The sequence below is a fragment of the Malus sylvestris genome, chromosome 5 (genome assembly GCF_916048215.2).
Source record: "Malus sylvestris chromosome 5, drMalSylv7.2, whole genome shotgun sequence".
Lineage (NCBI taxonomy): Eukaryota > Viridiplantae > Streptophyta > Magnoliopsida > Rosales > Rosaceae > Malus > Malus sylvestris.
This window is the reverse complement of record NC_062264.1, coordinates 29,703,729-29,727,091: the sequence shown is the minus strand read 5'-3', so window position 1 is coordinate 29,727,091 and position 23,363 is coordinate 29,703,729. Positions and strand designations below refer to the sequence as shown.

At 37.6% G+C, this 23,363-nt stretch overlaps 5 protein-coding genes across 7 annotated transcripts; 4 read left to right on the top strand and 1 right to left on the bottom strand.

The window, feature by feature from the left end:
- The first annotated feature begins 75 nt into the window (after positions 1–75).
- LOC126624041 (putative pentatricopeptide repeat-containing protein At3g25060, mitochondrial) lies at positions 76–2,132 on the top strand. Its single transcript, XM_050293036.1, has one exon. The coding sequence runs from the start codon at positions 281–283 to the stop codon at positions 2,120–2,122; it is 1,842 nt and encodes a 613-aa protein (XP_050148993.1). The 5' UTR covers positions 76–280; the 3' UTR covers positions 2,123–2,132.
- On the bottom strand, positions 2,125–5,386 carry LOC126624042 (uncharacterized). The gene is made up of 2 exons (XM_050293037.1): positions 4,531–5,386; positions 2,125–2,680 (listed from the first exon to the last, which is right to left on the bottom strand). Exons 1-2 carry the CDS (start codon positions 4,814–4,816, stop codon positions 2,307–2,309), a joined length of 660 nt encoding a protein of 219 aa, XP_050148994.1. The 5' UTR covers positions 4,817–5,386; the 3' UTR covers positions 2,125–2,306.
- Positions 5,387–11,195: 5,809 nt separating this feature from the next.
- On the top strand, positions 11,196–14,944 carry LOC126623602 (RPM1-interacting protein 4-like). 2 transcript variants are annotated; one of them, XM_050292544.1, is made up of 4 exons: positions 11,196–11,434; positions 13,533–14,039; positions 14,325–14,507; positions 14,601–14,944. In XM_050292544.1, exons 1-4 carry the CDS (start codon positions 11,429–11,431, stop codon positions 14,628–14,630), a joined length of 726 nt encoding a protein of 241 aa, XP_050148501.1. In that variant the 5' UTR covers positions 11,196–11,428; the 3' UTR covers positions 14,631–14,944. The 2 variants fall into 2 exon arrangements, with proteins under 2 accessions (XP_050148501.1, XP_050148500.1); XM_050292543.1 differs by lacking the exon at positions 11,196–11,434 and having other exon boundaries at positions 13,509–14,039.
- Positions 14,945–15,367: 423 nt separating this feature from the next.
- On the top strand, positions 15,368–17,943 carry LOC126623601 (uncharacterized). The gene has a single exon (XM_050292542.1). It carries the CDS (start codon positions 15,962–15,964, stop codon positions 17,753–17,755), a length of 1,794 nt encoding a protein of 597 aa, XP_050148499.1. The 5' UTR covers positions 15,368–15,961; the 3' UTR covers positions 17,756–17,943.
- A 1,300-nt stretch (positions 17,944–19,243) lies between these two features.
- Positions 19,244–22,232, top strand: LOC126624140 (uncharacterized). 2 transcript variants are annotated; one of them, XM_050293158.1, is made up of 6 exons: positions 19,244–19,409; positions 20,300–20,579; positions 20,670–20,721; positions 21,344–21,456; positions 21,537–21,775; positions 22,034–22,232. In XM_050293158.1, the coding sequence occupies exons 2-5, from the start codon at positions 20,340–20,342 to the stop codon at positions 21,765–21,767; spliced, it is 636 nt and encodes a 211-aa protein (XP_050149115.1). In that variant the 5' UTR covers positions 19,244–19,409; positions 20,300–20,339; the 3' UTR covers positions 21,768–21,775; positions 22,034–22,232. The 2 variants fall into 2 exon arrangements, with proteins under 2 accessions (XP_050149115.1, XP_050149114.1); XM_050293157.1 differs by having other exon boundaries at positions 21,344–21,462.
- The last annotated feature ends 1,131 nt before the right edge of the window (positions 22,233–23,363 follow it).

The following is a 23,363-nucleotide window of genomic DNA, read 5'->3' as shown; positions in this document are numbered from 1 at the left end:
CCATCACCAAAATCCCAAATAAATAAAAACAATTAATTAGATAATTTAAAGGGAAAAGAGTTAATGCTGTAAGAAAGGATTTGGACCAAATTATTCTGTCTGTTTTTTATCTGATCGAATATTATGTCCTAAACTAAAAGAAAGTATGATATTCGCTCAAAAGAAAATCAAACAAATTGCAAAAGTAAAGTAGGAAATAATAATCTCTCTTTTGCAAAGGCTATAAACAGTAACCTAGTAGGTGTTAACAGAATATCAAGTTTTAGCTTCCCATGCATAGATGCAGTTACTTCCATGGCCAAGGCGCCTCAGAGCTCTCCTCTTATCCTGCACGGATAAGACCTCCATAGCTAAAGTCCATGCTCTTATGATATTGACTAGTACCCTCGCCGATGGAAGCTTCAACGCTCGACTCATAGCGTCCTACGCGCGTATTGGGTATACTGTGTCCGCCCGCAAAGTGTTCGATAAATTGCCTCAACGAGGCGTGAATGCATGGAATGCCATGATAGTCGCGTATTCTCGGCAAGAGTACCCGTCTCAAGTTTTAAGTTTATATCATCAGATGGTAGCGGATGGAGTTAGACCTGATAGTTCGACTTTTACTGTCGCGATTAAGGCTTGCGCAAGCATGTTGGACTTGGAGATTGGTGAGGAAATTTGGTCTAAGGCGGTGGATTGCGGGTACGAACGTGATGTGTTTGTGGGATCATCTGTTTTGAACTTGTACGCCAAGAGCGGGAAGATGGATGAAGCAGTGGTGGTGTTTGAAAAGATGCCTAGAAAGGACCTTGTTTGTTGGACAACAATGATAACAGGGTTTGTGCAGAGTGGAAGGCCAATGGAAGCAGTTGAGATGTTTAGGGGAATGCAACATGAGGGAATCGAATTTGATGGGGTTTCGATGACGGGGTTGGTACAGGCTTGTGCAAGTCTTGGGGACTTGAGATTGAGTCTTTCTGTTCACGGGTTTATGATTCGGAGAGGTCTTCGTATGGATGTTATGGTTCAAACCAGCCTTGCCCATATGTATGCAAAGAACGGGCATTTGGAGCTAGCTTATAGGGTGTTCGATAGGATGCCTTACAAGAATGCCATTTCGTGGGGTGCTTTGATTTCCGGCTTTGCTCAAAATGGCTTCGCAGGGCGTGCACTCGAAATGCTAGTAGAGATGCAGGGCAGTGGATTTGAACCCGATTCAGCGTGTCTTGTGAGCGCACTTCTAGCATGTTCACAAGTAGGGTTTTTGAAATGGGGTAAATCCGCACATGCATTTATCTTGAAGAGGCTTGATTTTGATGAAGTTTTGGGTACTGCAGTGATTGACATGTATTCGAAATGCGGATCCCTTTCTTACGCACGTGCTCTCTTCGATCAGATTATTTCCAGAGACTTAATCTCGTGGAATGCTATGATTACAAGCTACGGAATTCATGGTCATGCAGAGGAAGCTCTAGCACTCTTCCTCCAGATGACGGAGACAAACGTAAAGCCCGATCATGCTACTTTTGCTTCTCTTCTTTCAGCCTTCAGTCATGCAGGCCTCGTACAAGAAGGCCAGTATTGGTTCGACGTCATGGTCAATAAGTACAAAACCACTCCGGGGGAGAAACATTATGCTTGCATGGTTGACCTACTGGCTCGCGCCGGACGAGTGGAAGAGGCTTATGAGCTAATTAATTCTGTGAATACTGAACCTGGCCTTGCTGTTTGGGTTGCCCTCCTGGCAGGTTGCCACAATCATGGGAAGTCGTCGATTGGAGAGGTCGTGGCTAAGAAGATCCTCGATTTGAATCCGGATGACTTAGGAGTTTACGCTTTGGTCTCGAACTTCTACGCAATGGCGAGGAAGTGGGATGATGTAGCAGACATGAAGAAGATGATGAAACAGAGAGGAACAAAGAAAGTGCCTGGTTATAGTGTTGTGGAAGTGAATGGAGAGCTCCATGCTTTTCTCATGGAAGATAAGACACACCAACATCATGGCGATATCATGCAAATCCTGAATAAGTTGGATCATGACATGAGAGCCATCGGATATGTTCCCAGGAATGAATTTCTGTTGCACAATTCGGAAGACGAACATTCCTTCCAGCAAAGAAAATTTATCAAAGTGCTCTAACAGATTCAAATTTCCGTGTGCATATCTATTAATCGAAAGGCATCGTGAACTAAATCTGGGAGTGTACGTTCTAATTTCACGAGAATTACAAAATTTTCAACAACTTTCCGGCAGGGGATCAGACAAGAACATCACAAGTAAGCAAAATACGTCTCAAAGCTCAAACTGCGGCGGTGTTTCAAAATTACCTGCTCCTATAACCTAGAGACTGAGTCTGAAGATTTTGGTTGTCTTCTAACAAGCGGTCATATTCGAGAAGTAGATCTGCAGCCTGTTTTTGGAGGGAGGCAACATGGGATTCAGCAGTTTCGATGCTTTTATCCTTCTCTGCACATTCCAATTTCAGCTTCTTCAAATCCTCTGTTAGAGTTGAGATTTTGTCTTGCAGCTGCTTGATTTCTTGGGACGATTTATCTTCCTTTTCTTTAAGCTGTATCTTCTCTTTCTGAAGCCTATCAAGTTCTTCTTTTGAAGCTCCCACGCTACTCCTCAATCCAATTAGCTTACTGAGATAATGGTGCATTCGATCAATTATGAATCCAAGAAATAGGGTAAAACCTGCAGGCAAGATCAATTATCGATTAGCTTACTGAGATAATGGTGCTTGATTTCTTGGGTCATCAGGGATAGAAAGGATCATTCACTGGAATGCAAACAACAGTTTGGACATCAATCCCAGAGCAGACACCATGCATGAAGCTCTACTGTCAGTTGCCCAAGAAGACTGTATAATCAACTTAAGCATTCCCTTTTCCGGTAACCAAAATCGTCTTCTTCCAGAACATGAAAGCGATTACTAGGTGTACAAGGACAGAGAGGCCGGACTAGCAGCAGCAACCAAGGGTAATGAAGAATGGAGACACCAAGTATTCAACCAGTAGACAGCGATTCTGAGGATTCGGGACACAGTCCAAGAGAGAGATGGAGTCATCTGGTTGCCAGGTTTGCATCATTTGACCATAAAAAGAGAGAGGAGCAAGAAACAGTTCTTAAGAGTGAAATTAATTAGGGTCATTCCGACAATAGGAGAGAAACCTGCAGCGAAACACATTTACAATGGATGGTGATAGTACGAGGCCAACGTGAAGATTTTATTAATGAATGGCTAATATCTTGTCGCCCCCATGCCTATTTACCTAGTGGATTGAGTCCTTACATTGACGATAGTCGCACTGTAGATTGTGAGTGCAAAACTTAGGTCGCAATTTTTTGATTGAATTCAATATAATTTGACTTGGTACTGAACTACTCCTCGTGCGTTACATACAGATTTATGATGTCACATCCTAGAAGATATACAATTATGCATGCAAATACTTGATTATTATTAAGCTATCGGAAAAGGAAAGGAAATGAAAATCATAAGAACTAACACTCCTAGTGATATGTCTTTAACAAATGTATACGGGGAACAAGGAAAACCAATGAAATTAATTTCACATTAAAACGGAAAAACCAACAAATACTGGCAAACTGGCAAAGGGTAGGCAACTGAAGGAAAACCTTTATATCTTATATTTTCACTTTCTTAATTAGTCTGATAAGCGATATTTAAGAAAATGAAAATATAGGATACTTCTTACCAACTACAGCTTGAATTTTGCTAAGAGAACAGAACAAAAAGGAAAAGGAAAAACCAAATAAAAAACGTCTGTATATTGAAACAAGTGATCTTTTCCACCCAAACGATATGATTTTCGCTAACGATTCAGATATCATCTTGAGAACTTTCATTTCAAGTTAACACCACACTATACTGAAGACTTACAATTAGACCAATTTCTAGTCCTTACTAGATCCACTAATCAAAACAACCAGTTTTTTCAGGCAAATCTTTTTAACACAGTCTAAAGAAGCCAAAAGATCCTTGCAATGTATAAAGAATTATTGACGGGTACATCTGTAAAGCCGAGGGTTAATCATGGTCCAACCAATTGCGAGAGAATCAATAGATTCTTTTCCAGGAGCGACCCCCTTCTCAACAGAACCTAGTGGCAACAACCTTAAAAGTTTCTTGTTTATGTGCAACAAAACTAATTGTGCTAGAGAACTTCTACTTTTCCCTTGGTGGACTCGTGTAATAATCCACACACTCGTACACATTTGTTAACTTCCAATTAAAACTGTTAAAAATGTATAGTCCCACATCGAAAACGCGAGAAAAAAAAATTCAGTAGAACTTATATTGAGTGGTTCCACCACTAATTGCATCGAGAACTTTTGTACAAAATCTACGGGCCAGGTGATTAAGTTAGGTTCAGTATCGGTGTTCAATAGTAGTGAGCCGCTAGCCGGTCTCTATGAACTCTTAACAAAAACCCATAACTAAAGCAAGAAAACCCTAACTAAATAGTAACCAAAACACTCAAAACTACTAAGAAAACAGTGAGCAGGATTGAGGAACATACCCAACAATGAAGCTTCAAGCAGGTGGGTCCTCCACAGAACCTGATCCATCGGCGACATCGTCCCAAGCTTCACACCTTTGTTCTGGATCTTCACAATGCTGATGAAGTCGGAGATTAAAATCACAGACATGGTCCCGGCAATCGTTTTTATGGTGGCCGGACCCTTACCCATTTTTATCTGATCCAAGCTCTTTATTACCAGCTCCCTCAACGGCCCAATTTTCACCAGCAGAAGGAATGCTACAACCCCCTCGGCGAAAAGCACTACGAACAACAGCTGAATCATCCTTCCCTGCTTCCACCAAAAGCTCTGGGTGTTTTTTTTTTTTTGCTTGGCTTGTGATGGAATCGGAACGGCTTCTCAGAAAAGCAGCTTCATTTCTCGGCAGGCAGAATCACAGATCCATGGAGTTGAAAAAGCAGCTTCCTGACACTGTAGCAATAAATACTGGCTGCAACAACGGATTTCTGACTGAAAATCAGATTTTTTTGGTGATGGGTAATGATATTTCGAGGTAAATAGCAAAACCCAGTTGCTACAAGCTGGATTTATCGACAAAAAATGGGGTTTAAGGACACAGATCTAGGCTTTTTGAGGGAAATGTAAGAAAGCAGGAAGCTTTTCTGCAGAAAACCATTTGTTAATTAACTTAATTTGGTGGCTTTTTCTGTAACTAGGCGGTGTAATTTGGTTTATTTGCAAATGGGTTTTGCTTTAAGATTAGGGGATGAAAAGTAAAGTTGTTTTGCAGAGTCAAAAGCAATGAACTTGATGTGTAATTGAAGGCAAAAAAACCAAGGAAAAAAAAAAAAAGAGATTTGCGTAGCTTTTAGCCGGAGGAAGAGCGGGACAAGGTTGTCTGCCTCTCACGTCCGATGCTTTTTCATATCTTTCTATTTTATATAATTACGGTTAAATTATGTTAATATTCTATATTATCTTTTATAAAGATAATGAGACAAAAATAAATAGTAATATAAAATGTTGATTTAACCTAACCGTGACCATACAAATAAGAGTGAACGGAAAGACACCGAAAGTGGAAGGGCAGACAATCTTTGTCCGGAAGAGAGGTGGGAGAGAGATTGTTGAGTACTGTACTTGTTATTGTGAGTAGAAGCTGCAACAGCTTGACTTCGACTGTCGAGAACTGAGAAGGTCTCGCTACTTGCTACACATACTTTGACATTCAACCAAGCCATTATTTTGTCACATATATTCATATGCCACATTTTGCAATTGCATGCTAGTATGCTACCAATTTGACTATTTATTTATATGGCATTTGTTTGAAAATGCAATAGAAGAGGGTCCAATGGGCTACTATCTACGTTATGGCCACAAGCATGAAGCTGGGGTTCGTTGGTTATATAGAAAGGAACTTTAATAAAAAAATTCTAGATGTTGTTCATTTTAACGAAAAATTATATTTTTACACTAAAAAATCAATTCTAGTACTATTTACTTTACTCTTTATTTTGTCCTTATTGTTAAAACTCAAAAATTTTAAACCATTTTCATTAATTTTCCTTATATGAAATCATCCACTTTCATTAGTTTTCAGATTTGTAAACGTTCATTGACTCACTCTTTTGTCATTTCAAGTTTTCCTCGGCTTATGTCGAATTAGTAAACATGTCATCAATGTTTTGAGTAAGAAAAAGGGAAAAAAGTGGTACAAAAATATCATCCAATAAAAAAGATTCTTCCAAAACAGCCTCATCATTCTGAATGATAGTTAAAAGCTTGTTTTGCTTATTTGGAAATGCTTTTAAACAAGCTAAAAGCACTTTTAGTGAAATGTTATTGAAATCAATCTATAGTAAAAGTGCAAGTGAATCTTAGAAAAACTTGAAGTGCTTTTAGAACCTAAAAACGTTTTTTCTAAAAGCACTTTCACTTATTTTAAAAGGACTTTCAAACAAGTCATATTTGTATTATTTGAATACGATAAAGTTTTATCATGCTCGGGTGCATGGTATTTACTGAAGTGCATGATATTTACTGAAGAATTGAAGGTATCAAAATCCTATAGTCATTCCTATTTTCATTTTATCAAAGAATCCAAAGCATGTAACAATTTATAACTCCGCTACACGCTATGCTCTGGTGCATTATACAAAAACTATTGAATAAGACCGAACTTTGACTATGAAACGATGATATGTCACAACACCCACCTTAAACATGTATGTATAAAACAATCCCATACAAACACCAAGTTTTTTTCTATTAAGTGTACGAATAAAGTTAAAGTGGAAGATTAGTGAAACTAATGAGGGCTTTCTATTTAATACAAACTTTATAAAAGTGATGAGATGAGATGAGATGAGATGAGATAAAGAAAAGTTGATGAAGGATTAGTGGGAAAGATTGTGCAATTAGATGTGAATACAATCTGGCCGTTATCCCAAAAGACAATGATTCTTTATGCAAAAAGGCACTACAATCATACAAAAGATGCACCATTTGTTATGTAGTTGGTCATTTTGTGCGAGGCTAACTAAGAAGCAAAAATATCAACGTGAATCCAAATTACTCCAGTAATCTACAATTCAAAGATGATATATAATTTTGGGTGTGACTGATGTATAGGTACAGTGTTGGTTGAAACCTTCTGACGGTCAAGTCAGCAAACCTAATCGAACTAAGCTAAAGTATTAGATACATTACATAGCTTGTGTTGTTTTGAAGCCCACGATTAGGTTAAACCATTACTGTGGATTCAAAGGTGAATCAATATTTGAACTCATAGTATGCTCTTAATTGTAAGTCATACATACGAGAGATTTTTAGGTACAGGCTTTTATGTCTTGTTACGTATCCATTCAAAATGTACCCACAAAATAAGTTTCATGCATTCGAATCATACTTTGGTCTATTTTAATGAACCAAAATGCAGGAATCCCCTTTGTATTTTAAACAAACTCATGTTGTGACGTAACAAACAAATAAGCCCTTGCACAAAAAATTATCTCAATCAGGCCTAGAATACTTTTTTTCTCTATAAAGCTGTGTTCTTTCAAGATTTGAACCAGATTTCTTCATGTCAACTAGGGCATTTGTTTATGACAAGTTTAGTTTTGAATAAAGGCTTTATTTATGATTTTCTTTTTGTTTATCAACCCAATTGTTAATTAAATTAAAACTTAATTAGTTGACAAATTGGCCTTTCTAGAAGATGCATAAGTTCATAACCCTACGTAACTGTACTAACCATGGAGTCAAATTTTACACGATTTATAGTTGATATAAGGAAAACATAAGATACAAATTTAACTGTGTATTTTGGAGTATCAATAGTTAAGTTTGTATTTTATATCAGCTCTTGAGTTGGTGCAATGTCTGCCAAGCCCCAGCTCCCACTCACAGTTTATGGACTTTGGGCTGGTTTGGTATTACTGTGTTTTGAAAAAAAAAACTGTTTTTACTGTGCTGTGAGAATAAGCTCATTTTTGCTGTTTTACGTTTTCAGTTTTTTTTTTCACCCAAAACTGTGAAAATAAGCTGTTTTTAAGTGTTTACCAAACACTTTTTTGAGCTCAGCTTTTTTTTATACCCACTTTTTAAAAAATAATCTCAGTACCAAACCAGTATTTTATCGGTGGAAGAACTTTCTATGGGATTAAAATAAAATATGCATCACCTAATTTAAGCTAGTGCATCTCACGTTTAGGTAGTAGGATTCTCTCTCCCTTCAATTCTCTTCCCTTCTCTCCCATCTTCTCACACATTACTTTTTGTCTTATTGTCTTTAAAAAAAATATTAAAATAAAATGTTAACGTGACTTAACATTAACCGTTCAAGTAAAAGGGGAGGAAAGGGGAGAGAGATTAGAAGGAAAGAGAATTTTACTTCCATGTAAGGTTTAGGATGAAATTCACCATCGTAGGCAACACATATGAAAGAGCAACTCCACCCTTTAGGGCGACAATAGTATGTGCTATTGAGTAATTGGCATTTTTTTATGAACAGTAATTACCTAAGCGTATCTCCAGCCATAGATGAATTGTCCGAACAATTGGTATTAAAAAATTATTTAAAAAAAATCATATTATGTTTATTTTCGATAAAAATCAGGATAACAAAGGACTGTCAAATATGATAAATCTAGACCCTGGATTTTTGTCAGATAACTTGCGCCCACGTACGCGTGAAATGCATGTGTCTGGCACAAATAATTATAATGTGTGTGACGTCACCCTGACGTCCGACTGCCTTAAGCAGTGCGTTGGGCGATTGTGGCCCGATTGAGCAGTCGGGCCTTCTGCTTTTCACTGTAGCCTGAGTGACTGGGCATAAGGCTGGAGCTCATCCTATTGGTTTTGGTGGATCAAATCATCCACCCAATCCCCCTACCAATTGGGAGGGCGGAGTTGCTCTAAGGCTTTAATTGCTCCAATGTGAGATTATCTATCAAAGGCAACAAATACTGTGTGATGCAGGAGTACATGGACAATTTAGTTCAACACATAAATAATTAGTTCTAACACACCATATACTAGAATGTGCACATTCAATTCAAACTAGTTGATAATGGTTAAAGAATCTCAAGATTATTAAACGTTCGTGTATAAACTTTATTTCTATAATATGAAATTCAGATTCTCAACAATACTCATAAAGATATAAAGATATTTTGTTTATCTCAAAATTGAGTGTAGTCAAACTCTTGGCGAAGCAATTTTAATTTTTAGAAAAAAGACAAACAAAAGAGTAATTATAGCAGTATTCTAAAAATCGGCCTAGGCGGCGTCTAGGCGCTGGGTGGTGACTGGCCATAAGGATTAACTCAAAATCGGGACAGGGATTAGGCAGCCACCGAGACGGCTTGGGCAACCTAGGCGGGTGACTGAGTGGCCTAGGCGGTCCAGAAATTTTAGTTTTGTTCTGTTTTCAAGAATGCAGATCAACTGCATTCTTGTCCTTCTAGGTTTTTGGTTCACGGTTTGGCGAAGACGAAAGGATGAAGACAGATGAGAAATAACTTTCTCTCTCTTCCTTTCACACCACGTACACTCTGCATACTTTTCTTATTTAATTTTTTTATTAGTTTCCCTCCAATCAAGTTTTGACAACAAGCATCAAGTTGCTTGTTTTTTTGTTAAAAACCATAGGCTGTCAGTCCCTAACATATTGATTTTTCTCGTAAAAAATGATGGGGTGTCAATCCCTACATCCACATATTTCACACCTTTATTTCTCTTTAAATTAAACATAAAGTAATATGATCTCTAAAAAATATTTTATAAATTACTAAGAACTACCCATATTCACATTAGAATTTTTTCTTTATTATGAATCACCCAACCCGCTATGTGGGATTTTTACCTTTATTTAAAAAAAAATTAGATATAACAATTCAAAATATCTTAAATTATATGGCATATATGCTTAATGTGTTTTAAAATTTTGGACTTGTTGGATATTTTTTTTGCATTTTATCCATGGATTTTATACAAGTATATTTTTTTGTAAGTGTTAATATGCACTTATTTACAAGATATACAAGAAATTTACCTAAATCCGCCTAGACCTCGCCTAACCGCCTAGGCACACCCGACTAACGCCTAGCGTTTTTTAAAACCTTGAATTTGTGAACCAAATCAAGAAAATTATAAGCTAGCATTAAAACTTCTTATCTAATTACAATATGACATTTTAAAAGAAATTAAACCCCAAAAAATTGAGAAGAAGACAAAAAAAGGAGTCATGAGAAAATGTTTCCACAGAAATCGACAAGCGAACACAGCTTTCGTACTTCAGTTGAGGTTTCCTCAAATTACAATTTGAAGTTAGCCGCCACTAAAACTAACCTGTTTAACTCCAAATGAACACAATTAAAATTCCTAACAAAAACAATACAATCTCAATAAAACACATGGACAGAAAAAGACAAGCATAAAGCACATACGTACCAAAATGAATAAATAATAATAATGCTAAAGTCACACTGCATCAAGAACTAGTAACTACATCATTTTCGTATGATTAATTTGGCTAATCCCTGTACTAATCATGAACAATAACTTAAACCAATCAAATACGCATGAACTGTTATTGGTAGCTCTGCTTTAAAGAGTAGCAAAACACATAACACACTAAAAAACCAATTTCAGGAACTACTATGCATCAGTGTTTTTTAAAAAATTACTATGCATTAGCCGCGTTTAAAAAGTCATATCTATATGCTTCTTTTTTATAATTCATAAATGACCGACCTTCGCTAACACAATTTAAAATTACTTCAAATTGATAAAGGCATGCTAAATTTTAAATGGAAGTGAGTAAATTACTATTTTATCATTTTAATGTTGCTTATTTTAAAGAAAAACCTCGCAATCAGTTATGTGTGCATGAACAATTCTCGCTAACACAATTTGAATGGGACAGAACGTTAAAACATATCATATCTTACTATCAAAATTTGATGAGTGAAAAACGTAGCACGTTATAATTATAATTTGTAAGAAAAAGAAAATTAGAAAACAAGTAATGAAAAAATTGAATTATACAGGGGATAAATTAATTAATAAAAAAAGAGCATATTATCAACCAATAGCATTATCGCAAATAGACGGAGAGTCTTAACTCGCTGAGGGAGATGTTTGAACAGAGAAGCAGGACTATTACATAGAGAGAAAGGTCAAACATGACGGGTAGGGTCCGTCAATGGTTGATAAACCCCTCTATAACTCTCTCTCCTTTCTCTCTCTACACCCTCTTCCTCTCTCTCCCTCCCTCTCTCTCTCTAAAATAATTGCTCTCTCTCTTGGTGGTTCGTAGAAGGGTTTCGTGGAGGAGCTACTGGGGTTGCGTGTTTGTGGTGGGTGGTCCAGGAGATTCTACTCTGACATTACTTTCCTGGGTTTTTTCTAAATCTGGTGGACAGCAAAATGGCAGTAAGTTCACAACTTTCTCTGGGTTTTTTTGTGCTTTATTTTTTTGAATAAATGAATATTCTGTTTCCTTGTGGAAATAAAGAAGAGAATTTATGGAAATTCAGAAAAATATGAGCTTTATCTGATTTTGTCTTCTAATTTTGGAAATTTTCTACTTTGTTGGAAATTGAATGGAAAAATATTGAATTGGGATTGTAAGTTTACTAATTTATATTTTGATGTGAAAGCTTGTTGACATGTAAAGTTGCAAACTTTGATGTATTATTGATCTGGGTTCTGTTATTGGGGAGTTTACTTTAGGTTGCTCAATCAAAGTGCCTTTTATCATTCCTTCGAATCTACATTTCAGCTTCTGTATATGATATATGTTCAATAATTATTTCGAAAAAGAAGAAGAATTCTTGCATTTTTTTTGCTCATGTGGTTGAATTAGCATTGAAAAAATTGTGCTTGGGCGAACTGGAGCCCTAGCTTTTGTTAATTTGCGTAATAGTTGTACTGAGTTTGGGTTGCCGAGTTCTTGTTTTGAGGATTGGAATGGGGTTGAGCGGTCTACTGTAGTCTAGTTGATGTTGCATTATGCTTAAACACTGATGCATATGCCATACGGCTCCAGTGTTTTGATTCTTGGAAGTTGATACTTTTGCTGAAATTTTGGATGGATAATCTTTTGATGAGGCTGATGTTTTATGGTATCTTATTTGAAATTTTTAGTGCTAGTAGGTAATTGAAAACCTGTATGTGTTATATGTTTGATAATATGTTCTTAGACAAAATTTCTCTTCCCCTTCTTGTTTGCATAATCACACTTGAAATTCTCTGAGTCTACATTGTTTATTATGTGGGTGGAGAAATCTTTGTTCATTTTTTTCGATGAATTTTAAGGTATCTCCAACAGATACTGTTGGGGCACAAAGTGAGAATGTTGGATAATTGCCATTTCTAGAGAAATGAAATCAATGGGTTGACATTTTTTTATGTATTATAAGTTTATAACTTGGTATTTTTTCGTACTAGTAGGTGAGTCCGGAAAGCTTTCTCTCTTTAGCTCTCTCTCTCTCTCTGAATGAGTTGATTGGATGAAGCTGAAATTTATCTCTCTTTATCAACTTTCTTGTATGAATTGAAATTCTTTGGCTTCTCAGTTAAAATGAATATATGGGGTTTTACTTAGTGTGAAGAGAGATATCATTGTTCACTAGTGTTTGGTGCATTTTACAGCTTCTCCAAATCGATAGTGTTGAGTGACAAGGTGACTAGGTTGGATGAGTTATCCTTCATTTGTTGCAATTAAGGAGAACTGGAATTAGTGGCTTGATATTGGTTGTGCCAAGATAGTCTTATAATACCATTGATTTTAAAGGAATTTGGGTTTGATGTCAGTATATGCTGTTAAAAACTTAAACTTGGATGTTGCATTGGATTGATTGGCTTTTGATTAGAAACTAGAAAGGCATAGGTATGCAGTCTAAACCAAACAATCATGTGGGCAATTGGACAATCGTAGAGGTGGTATATTGGGATGTGTCATCTGGTATACCATTTGGCGTATGTTCATTTGAATATTTTCCATGGGCATTTAATCTTCCAGTCATTTCCCTCCCTCGCTTTAGGGCGCTCATGGTAGAAATGGAAACACGTTTAGGGAAGAGCATGCCATTGAGAAAATGCATAACTGTCTCACCGGACAAAGGTAAGGTCACCATCTGTTACCTCATTCTTTGAATGCAACCAAAGCTTGTTGAAGAAGTATCTCTTTTGTGTTGCTCTGAGAAGGTTTAGGGAGTTGCAATAGATTTTGAATGTCCTTTTCTTCCCCGATCTGTTCTAACTGTGTTTATTTGAAAGTTTGTTGCAATGTGGTTAAGCGAGATCAAGTTGTGATCACATTGAACTGCCTGTCATACTTGTCCAATTCATATTTTTAAATTTGGTCCTCATTTCTGTTCAGTGGTTTCATCTGCCTACTTGAACTTACCCATTCAATGACCCTGTTTATAGACGAGGTCTTAAATACTTCATATAATGCTACTTGATGTATTGAAATGTATTGATTGATGAAAATAGTAGGCATGACACTATTTTCTTAATGTGGCAGCAACGTTCACATGTACCAAAGTTTGGCAATTGGGAAGGCGAAGAAAGTGTTCCTTACACAGCCTATTTTGATAAGGCCCGTAAGGATCGAACTGGTGTCGGGGGAAAGATGATTAATCCAAATGACCCCCAAGAGAACCCGGACATCCTTTCTGACATATCTGCATCTTCTCCTCCAAAAGTTAGACCAGAACCAGAAAAACCAGTTCATGAACAGAGAAGAAGCAGGGAGGATAATGACCTAAGATTTGCCAACTCCCCAGCCCAGCGCAGAAATTCTGGTGAATCAGCACATCAACCTAGCAGAGGCCGTGGAGTTAGTTCTGGTGAAACCCATCGAAGGCCTGCACGACCAAGTGCTGGGTCTGAGAACAGTGTTGAGCGTTCACCTCTCCATCGCAATGCGAAGGTCACAGGACGAGATTCACCCTCCTGGGAAGGAAAGACTTCATATGAAACTAGCCATGGCACTCCTGGAAGGTCCCGCCTCAAACCTCGCGATGAAAGTGTAAATGTTCTTCCTCATATCCATTATTATATTGTTATACCATCATAAACTTGTCAAACTGTTGTCTATTTTTCCTTCTTTATTGTAATTACGGTAAAAAGATATGGTCTCAAAAACTTGTTTTGACTGATGATCAAGCATCATTCGAAAAAGTTTTGCTGGGTAAAAACCATTGTTTTCGAAATTATTGTTCCTGTAGTTAACTTAATAACAGGTAGTTTTATAGTGATACAATATCTTTGTCAAGTCTTGCTCTTGAGTATATTTTCTGTTTTAATGTGGCAGCCTGAGAAAGGTGCTGCTGTTCCGAAATTTGGCGAGTGGGATGAAAACGACCCGGCATCAGCTGATGGTTTCACTCACATATTCAACAAAGTGCGGGAGGAGCGGGCGGGAAAAGTACCAGGGACTCCTTCTCAGCCGTCTTACCAGGATGCAAGAAGGCAGGGTTCCAATGACAGTGCCAAGGTTTGTCACTAATCACCATATCACTCTCATTTTCATGCAAACACCGTTTTTCATGTCTCATTTCGTTTTCTTTTTCGGACTCAAATTTTGCAGAGTTGCTGCTTTCCATGGAGCAGAAAATGAGATTGAATCGTATCTCGGAATTTGTGGGTAAATGATAAGGTGTTTGGACCTGTAAATATCTTAAGGGCTTTGTATCCACGAGGGAAGAGTACCTTCTATAAAGTGCATCCATTTTTATCTATCCAAGGTTGTGTGTTATTTTTGTATTAATAAAGCTTTCGTTCCATTCTGATTGGAAATCTTTCTTCTTCTTCTTTTTTGTCATCTTTTTTTGGGTGTGTTATTGTGTCATTGAGTTACCAATTTAACAACTATATATATGGTTGGAAAAAACTCGATTCTTTGATCCTATTTCAATAAATAATGTCCGGCAATATTTGTCTTGTTCTTTTGGGATGCATTTTCTCGTGGGAATATATGTTGCCTTCTTCTGACATCAGAGGGTAGAGATAAACACTAAACGATGCTCGCACCCTCTAGGTCTATTTTCTCAGCTCTCCTTCTCATTCTGTAATGTTGCCAAATGATTTTGACTTGGCTTTGTAGGTCACCATTTCAAAATCCCTCTACAAAAATTCAACCAAATCATAAATCAATTTCTTTTAAGCTTAAGGTATCCTACACTCTATAGAGCATAAATAATGTCTAGTGGGACTCGGAAAGATTAAAGGCATTCTATCCTACTTCTAACCGCAATAAAATAACATGTCCTCCCAAAAATTTGAACGGAGAACTATGCACGATTGTTCCCTACTAACATCATTACATTATTGCAGTGTCCGAGCCGCCGACAAGAAAAAGGACAAAGCCGAAAAATGAGGGTCAATTGTAAATAACCAATCCTCACCGTACAAATAATGGGATGGGAGTCCACCCTGAGGGCGCTCACTTACAATTCTCGCCCCCACAGACCAAACCAGAAACCCCAATCGAGCGCCAAAATTTCGCCGCGAGTTTCAAAACTTCAAATTTCGCTGAAAAAAGTACGTTAAAATACTCAAAACGAAAATGTTAGATTACATGTTTGAAAATTGAAACCTAAAATCTCAAATCCCCCCTCTCTGTCTCTCTTAGATTTCGGATTGCCAGTCCGCCATAGCTGAATCGAATACAGGGAACCGATTGCTGTGTTCGAATCCTTACAAATCTCAGGTACTTCACTTTGATTCAGAACTTCCAGTTCTTTTCACGCAGAAAAAACCCTTTCATTTTTCACTTCAATTTCTAGATTTACACATCCCCGCACCAACATCTGCGAACCCAATTGAGCAGTTGTTTCAGAATAGCTGAAATTAGGGTTTCGCTGAATTGGGATTCATAGGAAAGCTTCGATTTTTGCTTTAGAAATATTGAAATCTCTATGCCCAATTGAGTTCAAACCCTATAAACTCATGGTGAGAGAGACAACTGTGGAGTCCTTCTACCGGAGGCTCCGTGAGTCCGCAACGGCGTCGTCTCAATCTCCTCTTCTGATATTCCCATCGACTTCAGATGCGGACTCGCTCTGTGCCCTCAAAATCATCTTCCATGTCCTGGAGTCCGATTCGATCCGATACGCGTGCTACCCCGTCTCGTCGTTTCAGGAGATTCACAAGTATGCAGGCCCGGATTTGTGTTCTTCGTCCGAAAACTCGGTTTCGATACTGTTGATCAATTGGGGCTGCCACCGGGATCTGAAGAAGCTCCTCAATTTGTCTCCCAAGGCTCGTGTTTTCGTGGTTGACAGCCACCGTCCGATCCATTTGCATAATCTGAGCGACCAGAATGATCGTGTGGTTGTGCTTTATACTTTGGATGATGAGAGGCAGGCTGATTTGGCGTATGACATTGAGGATGTGTCGGCTTTGGCGAATGCGAGTGACTTGAATAGTGATGATGAATTTGACCCCGAATCGGATAGCGACAGTGACGGTGATGACAGCCAGAGTGAGGAGGAAGAAGAAGGAAATGGAGACGGCTCGAGAAAGCGAAGAAGGGTGGATCGGGAGAACGACCCAGTTAAGCTCTTTCGGGACCTGAAGAGGAAATATTATCATTTGGGTACTTTTCATGGTAAGCCTTCAGGGTGTTTGATGTATGATTTGTCACATTCTTTGAGGAAGAACACAAATGAGTTGCTTTGGTTGGCTTGCGTTTCGTTAACGGATCAGTTTTTGCACGAGAGGTTAACGGATGAGAGGTACCAAGCTGCGGTGATGGAGCTTGAGCAGTACATTAACAGTTCTGGGAATTTGGAGGCAGTGACTAATGTGACTCTCAAAGATGGCACGAAGATTCGTGTGCCCCAGGCATCTAGAATTACATACGAAGATGAGCCTAGGCTAATGTTGTTGCAGGAGTGGAATTTATTCGATTCTATGCTTTGTTCTTCGTACATTGCTACTAAATTGAAGACATGGAGTGACAATGGGTTGAAGAAGCTCAAGCTTCTTCTTGCAAGGATGGGATTTTCGCTTGTGGATTGCCAGCAGAAATATAGGTACATGGATACAGAAGTGAAACGGCTGATGAAAGAGGAGTTTGAACGGTTTTTACCCGAATATGGACTCACTGATTTCTACTACAGAAGCTTTCTGCGGCTCCATGGTTACAGATCAAGAGTATCTGCAGCAGATGTGGTGTATGGAGTTACAGCGCTGCTTGAATCGTATGTGACATCAGATGGTTCTTGTGCTTCCAAGGAGTTTGGGATGGCTTATGATGCATTGTCAATGAACAATCTTGATAAGTTGAAAGGAGGAATGCAACAAGCAATAAAGATCCAGCGGGCAATTCTAAGGCAAGGAAGCATGGCAATAACCAAGAGAGGCTGCATAAGAAGTGGAAGGAAATTTCGTTGGGTGAAACTCGAAGACTCGTTGGATGCAAAATTGCTGGGGTACCCTCAGGCATTGACGAAATTCTGCTATTTTCTGATGGACGGTCTGAGAGAGAAGGGAGCTCGAATGAAGCCTCTGGTTTGTGCATGCTTGGCACAAGAGCCTAAAAAGGTGTTGATAGTTGGGGTTTGTGGGAAGCCTAGACTTGGAGCGGTTCAAGGAAACGCATTTGGAATCGCGTTCCGAAACGCAGCTCAGGAGATCGGCGCAGAGTTCTTCCATGAGTTGTTTGAGTCCTCGTGGATTGTTCTGGAGGCGGCTAAGATGAATAGCTTCATGGTGAGGCTGACAGAAGCTGTGATGTAGAACTTTTGTAAGGAAAACGCCTAACTCAACACACTTTTAGCTACTTTTTCAGTCTTTGAGCAAAAATTTGGGTCATCTTTTAGATGACTGATATTTCGTATGCTTTTAGTTCATCTGTACCAAGAGGTATGTAATTGTCTTTTTCTTCGTTTTTCTTGAATAAATCTTCTTATTTGCTGCTGTTGTAACATGTTCTTTCTCTCTTATATAAACTGAGATTTTTTTCTGGTAAGTAATCAATTTCTCTGGCGCCTATTCTCAACCTGGAACCCATATGAGCTCGAAGTTTCCTTTGTAACCCTAGAACTGATTTTTACACCCTTTTTCTCTTTCCACACAATCTTCTTTATTTATAATCATCGAATATAATATAAACGTATTTAACGGCCGTTAATTACTTGGACAAATTTTGACCTTTTTAAGAGCTAGAGAATATTTTGTAGGCCAAGGTAGTTTTATAGAAATTCCACTTATTATGTTCAGTTGCATCAATTTGGTCCATCCAATTTCAAACTGTTACCATCCGTCAACGACCGTTAATTACTTGGACAAATTTGTTGATGAAGGCTAAAGTTGGTTGACGAGTGCATTATGCTTATCCGTCTCTTATAATTTTAAAATCCCGTTCTTGTGGATTAAAACAAATTAAAATAGAGAAATGTTAAAGGGGCTTTTTCAAAGTTATGCTTTTTCTTGGATTCTATGTCATCTCATATTTTTTACATAATATTTTATAATGCTGACATGAAAATTGAAGTTAAAGTGTAACGTGATAGAAAGTTTGAGAAAGTTCTCTTAGCATTTTTCATTAAAATATCTCATTTTCAAGCTAATGCAAGTTAAGAATTTGATTACTATACTTTCATGAAGTAAATAAAAATGAAATTGAAGAGCCCAGAGATTCTTGAACGAGGAAAATGATCTAATGACTTCAAAAGAATTGAACGAGAAGTCATATAAGGTGAAAATCTCATGTACGGTTTCTATAGAGTGGCATTATGGCAGTAAGGGTGACTTATCTGTCGACTTTTCCACTATCACCCTCAAAAAACAAACTTTACCTTATATAAAGTAGCCAGAATACGTTTAACCTCTAGATCTAAAATCAATACTTATATACCTGAAATTAGCCATAATTTTCAAGAACATCGTCTAATCTTAGTAAGAGGGGAAGGATTAAAAATAATTATTATATTAAATATATTTTGTAGCCAATCCCGCAAGTCAATTAATTAGAATATTCTGCACACGAAATTTGAATGACCAACCCCGTAAACCGCAAACCAAAAGTCACGTGCGAGGCACAAGGAGGGCAAAGTGGTCATTTGCGTATAGGGGAGAGATAATTTCATCATCTCACACGTAGGCAACGTGACGTGGACTTGTTTCGTGCCTCACCCACCCGCTCGTCGCAGGTAAGGAAGGAAGGCGGAGCAAAATTATATTTCTCTCCATATAAATTCTAATCTAATTTAATTAAATAATAAACCTCTCGTATTTTAAAGCGGAAAATAATATTAAAATATAATAAACTTTCTTTCTTTTCATTTCTTTTTTTGTTTTTTTTTTCAAAATTTTCTTATATATTTGCAGACCCAGTGCTTCTGGGCAACCATTGGTAACTCCCTCCCCTCTCAAAAATCTCTGATCGAAGGTACGATTCAATTTAATTTCGAATTATCTCTCCCGTTTGCTTTCCAGAAATCGGATGTTAGATTCTCAATTTCTCGTTGTGAAATCTCGATTCTGGTGTGCCTCTTAATTTCCTAGGGTTTCTTTCTGCGAAATTATTATTTATTTTTACTGCAATTTTATGGTTTTCTATGCTTGTATCGTTCTTATCTCGTGTTGTTTGGGGATTAGAAAAAAATTGGTTTTGATGGAAGTCGGAAATTTTAGCCCTGGGTTGGCAATTTTTGAGCCGTTTGGTTGCTCAAAAATTGGGACTTTTAAGTGGAAATTGAAAATTTCAGTTGCAAATGATCAATTTTCTTGATGGATTATGATTTGATTTCTGCTTTTGTAGAAGGCCCTTTGTTTGTTGTGAAAATGTGGTTACTTTTTGGTCACAGAGTGGGATGAAATCTGTGATTGCAATTAGGATTTCCAGTTCACTCAGGTTATGGTCAATTTCCATACTGTGTTTTGCTACTAGGGTTTTCGATTCTAGATTCTTTGGCCGAGGTTTTTTTGAACCGAATACGTTGTAGTGAGAGTTTGGTTAGTCGTGCTGGTTTGAGGCATGGAACTGAAGCACCAGTTTTTGGTAGGTTAACGAAGTTAAACAGTGAATCATAATCAAACTTTTGTCTTATCATTCGTTGGCATGGTTCAGCAGAGTTTATTGTCGGCTTGTTTGATATGAAAGTTGTAGGAAAGGAAATGGGCTGATAGAGCGTAGTGTCATATCCTTGATTGCTTTGGTTTGAAAATATTGAAGTATGTTATTATTGTTTCTTCTGTTTTATAATTCTTCATTTGATTTCCGACAAAGTGAATCATGTATTTGAATAAGATTACTTCATTTCTAAAAAACAACTGTAGGTTTTAAAATCTTCAACTTGGATACAAGATTTAATATAACATGAGCACTCGGGGGGCCAGGGCGCCACATGCAAGAGGGCGGCGAAGAAAGAATGAGTTGAACTTGGACCTCAATAGTGCCCCACCTGGTGACAGTCGGGAACAGGAGGGAACTTCAACTCAGTCAGTGCCTCAGAATAATCAAGCGACTTTGCAAGTTCAGCCTATACCACCTAATACGATTGATGTTGAGGCTATTGATGATGATGTTATTGAATCCAGCCCCACGGCTTTTGCTGAGGCATGCTTATATTAATTTTACACATTCTTTTATTGTGAATTTCTCCATCCACTTAAGTGTATTGAAGAAAATGTTATGATATTTTATCAGGCTAAAAACAATTCCAGAAGGAACCGGAGGACTGTTGTTGATGTGGAATCAGGTAATTTTGTTATATTGTAATGTAAACTTGTTATTTGTTACGGCAGAACTTTTTGGCATTTATGTGTTCTTTTGTGTGATCTGCTGTTTCTTTGTTACTTCATGGTGAAGATGTTTTTGTTATTTTATTTGTTACTTGATTCTTGTTCCCTTCTAAGTTCAGGAGATTATTAGACAATTTGAATGTTCTCCTTTGGATTTTCCTCTCACTTCTGTTTTTGCTGCATCAATGATAAAAATTTGGTGTTGGGCAACCTATGAGATAAAATAGGGAGATAATGTCAGAATAATGTGTCATCTCTTTCTTTTTTTTTAAGCATTTTCTTAGTAGGATAAGATGTTTGTAATATAAGTTTCAGAGTCTTGAAAGTTGTCCTGGACAACCCTGTACAAGCTGACAGATGTTGTCATCTTTGTTTCTTTGTCTATTGTTCTAAACAAGAAGGGGAGATTAGGAAATCTACTCACCTTTGAGTTTGACCTTGTCAGTGGCGAATTGTAGGTGCTCCATATTACTATTAGGATATGTGTTTGCAGGGTAATCAAGGTCTAATGTTGGTCACAATTTGTAATTTTTTTCATTGATCTTTATGCGTCTCTCCATCTCTCTGTGATCATTGCAGAACGGACGGCTAGGGTCACTCAGAACAAGCGCAGAAGAGTTGGACCAAACCAAACAATTATTAATTGTGATTTCTACATAAATCTGGAAAGCAACAGCAACTCCACCTCCACGGTAATTGTAAGCTTTTGACTTAAGGGCACCGCATTCATTTGTTGTGCATGTATGTGATACTTCAAATATTTTATTTGCAGAAACAGAATGTTACACAGCCACCTCCACCACCACCGCCACCAAAGGAGCCCACCTTTACCTGTCCCATTTGCATGGCTCCTTTAGTTGAGGAGATGTCAACAAAATGTGGCCACATTTTCTGTAAGGCTTGCATTAAAGCTGCAATAGGTGCGCAGGGCAGATGCCCTACCTGTAGGAGAAAAGTAACTATGAAAGAACTGATTAGGGTATTCCTCCCTACGACCTGTTGATTGGTGATGTAAGTTCACTCGGCTGTCCTATTCCTATAACTATTTGTTCACTCATGGAGCTCATATATGTTTGCTCGCTTGTGTACTTCTGTTCGCAATGTGCCTCTCTATATCGGTTATTATGATGCAAAGGTTACAAATAGCACTAACTAGATATTGGATTGCCAATTCTCTAATAGTCATAAGAAATTTACATTTCCTCATGGTTATAGAATTTCGTGTTTTGCTCGTCGTCAAGTACTTATACACGGTCTTGGTTGTGGCAGGGTTATGAAAGGTGGTTTTTGAGGGATTGAGGATTGGGGAATTGAATTGGCATGCCTGCAGAATTGAATTTTCATACTCAAATGGTTTGTATCAAAAAAGATGTTATGATTAGTGGGTATTTGTAACTTCTTTATGAAATCAGGCACCTTAATTTCAGCTTTATGCTGCTTTTAATGCAATTAGCTTTTGGATGAGCAATGAATGGCCCAAGTTCTTAGTGATGAATTACTGGTGCTTTATTTTACACGTATGGTTTATGGTTGGGTGAGGATCCGACTGCCTTGTATTGGGTGCAGAGAAGAAGGGGACGGAAGGAAGAAACCAAATGAGTATACCGGTGTTGACCATCTAACTAGCATCTTTTATGAAAGGTATATAGACTCAAGTGAAATGAATACCATTGATAAATAGTACACTGAAAGAATTTGACCGCTGAGCCGTATGAGGTCGGAAACTCTCAAGTATGGTTCTTTGGGAAGGAATTTACCCCTCTATTCTGACCAGGGAGAACAAGTTGTTCAACAAGGAGATTTTGAAACTGTGGAGGCTTGGTTCGATCAAGCTGTCGGGTAACAAGCAATAGCGCTTACTCTTAGTAATTATATTGTAGCATAGAAGTGGTCGAAAATTACAAGGCGTTTCGACTCTTTGTTAGCAAAAAAGGGGACTCCTGGGTAAAGATGGTGATAAAGCTAACTAGATATGTGTTAATTGTGGTCGTGAGTGGTGATGTTTGTTTTTGTAATGATGATGATGGTATATATGGTGTTAATGTGGTCGTGAGTGGTGATCTTTGTTCTTGTGATAATGATGGTGATACATATGGAGTATTAATGTGCCTCCATTGACCATTCCTAGTTCCACCGCAAACTCGTCTTTGTATTCAGTAAGAAAATTTACTGAAAATTTTTGCTTGTAGCATTTCTAATTGACTTTGAATTCTTTGTTTACTAACACCAAACGAATAAGTAAATAAGTGGGTCCAACATGAATTTTTTTTTTTTGAACAAATGGTATTATCTATACTAAGAGAGAGGAGATAGAATTAACCTCATAATAGACTAACAATAATGAAGTTCAAATTTGTATTTGACAAGAATTTGTTCGATCTCACTTATAAAAAAGAGAAATACCACTGCAACATGAATTTTGGTATGAGATATTTAAGGTATCCCATTAACATGGTGTATAGTCAATCCTTCTCATCTTTTGACTTACCCAAAATGTATAGGTACAAAAAGTAAACCCTTTTATGGATTGTGTCAAAAACATCATAAATTTTGTGTGGCTAAATAAAAACATTAATTTAGAAAAAAGATTTGAACCCAG

Coding starts and splice junctions, on each gene's coding strand:
- LOC126624041 (XM_050293036.1), top strand. CDS start 281: ATGCAGTTACTTCCATGGCCAAGGCGCCTCAGAGCTCTCCTCTTATCC.
- LOC126624042 (XM_050293037.1), bottom strand. CDS start 4,816: ATGATTCAGCTGTTGTTCGTAGTGCTTTTCGCCGAGGGGGTTGTAGCA. Junction 2,681..4,530: donor GCTTGAAGCTTCATTGTTGG/GTATGTTCCTCA, acceptor TCTTGCCTGCAG/GTTTTACCCTATTTCTTGGA.
- LOC126623602 (XM_050292543.1), top strand. CDS start 13,524: ATGTGGCAGCAACGTTCACATGTACCAAAGTTTGGCAATTGGGAAGGC. Junction 14,040..14,324: donor TCAAACCTCGCGATGAAAGT/GTAAATGTTCTT, acceptor TTAATGTGGCAG/CCTGAGAAAGGTGCTGCTGT. Junction 14,508..14,600: donor GTTCCAATGACAGTGCCAAG/GTTTGTCACTAA, acceptor CAAATTTTGCAG/AGTTGCTGCTTTCCATGGAG.
- LOC126623601 (XM_050292542.1), top strand. CDS start 15,962: ATGGTGAGAGAGACAACTGTGGAGTCCTTCTACCGGAGGCTCCGTGAG.
- LOC126624140 (XM_050293157.1), top strand. CDS start 20,340: ATGAGCACTCGGGGGGCCAGGGCGCCACATGCAAGAGGGCGGCGAAGA. Junction 20,580..20,669: donor GCCCCACGGCTTTTGCTGAG/GCATGCTTATAT, acceptor ATATTTTATCAG/GCTAAAAACAATTCCAGAAG. Junction 20,722..21,343: donor TGTTGTTGATGTGGAATCAG/GTAATTTTGTTA, acceptor TGATCATTGCAG/AACGGACGGCTAGGGTCACT.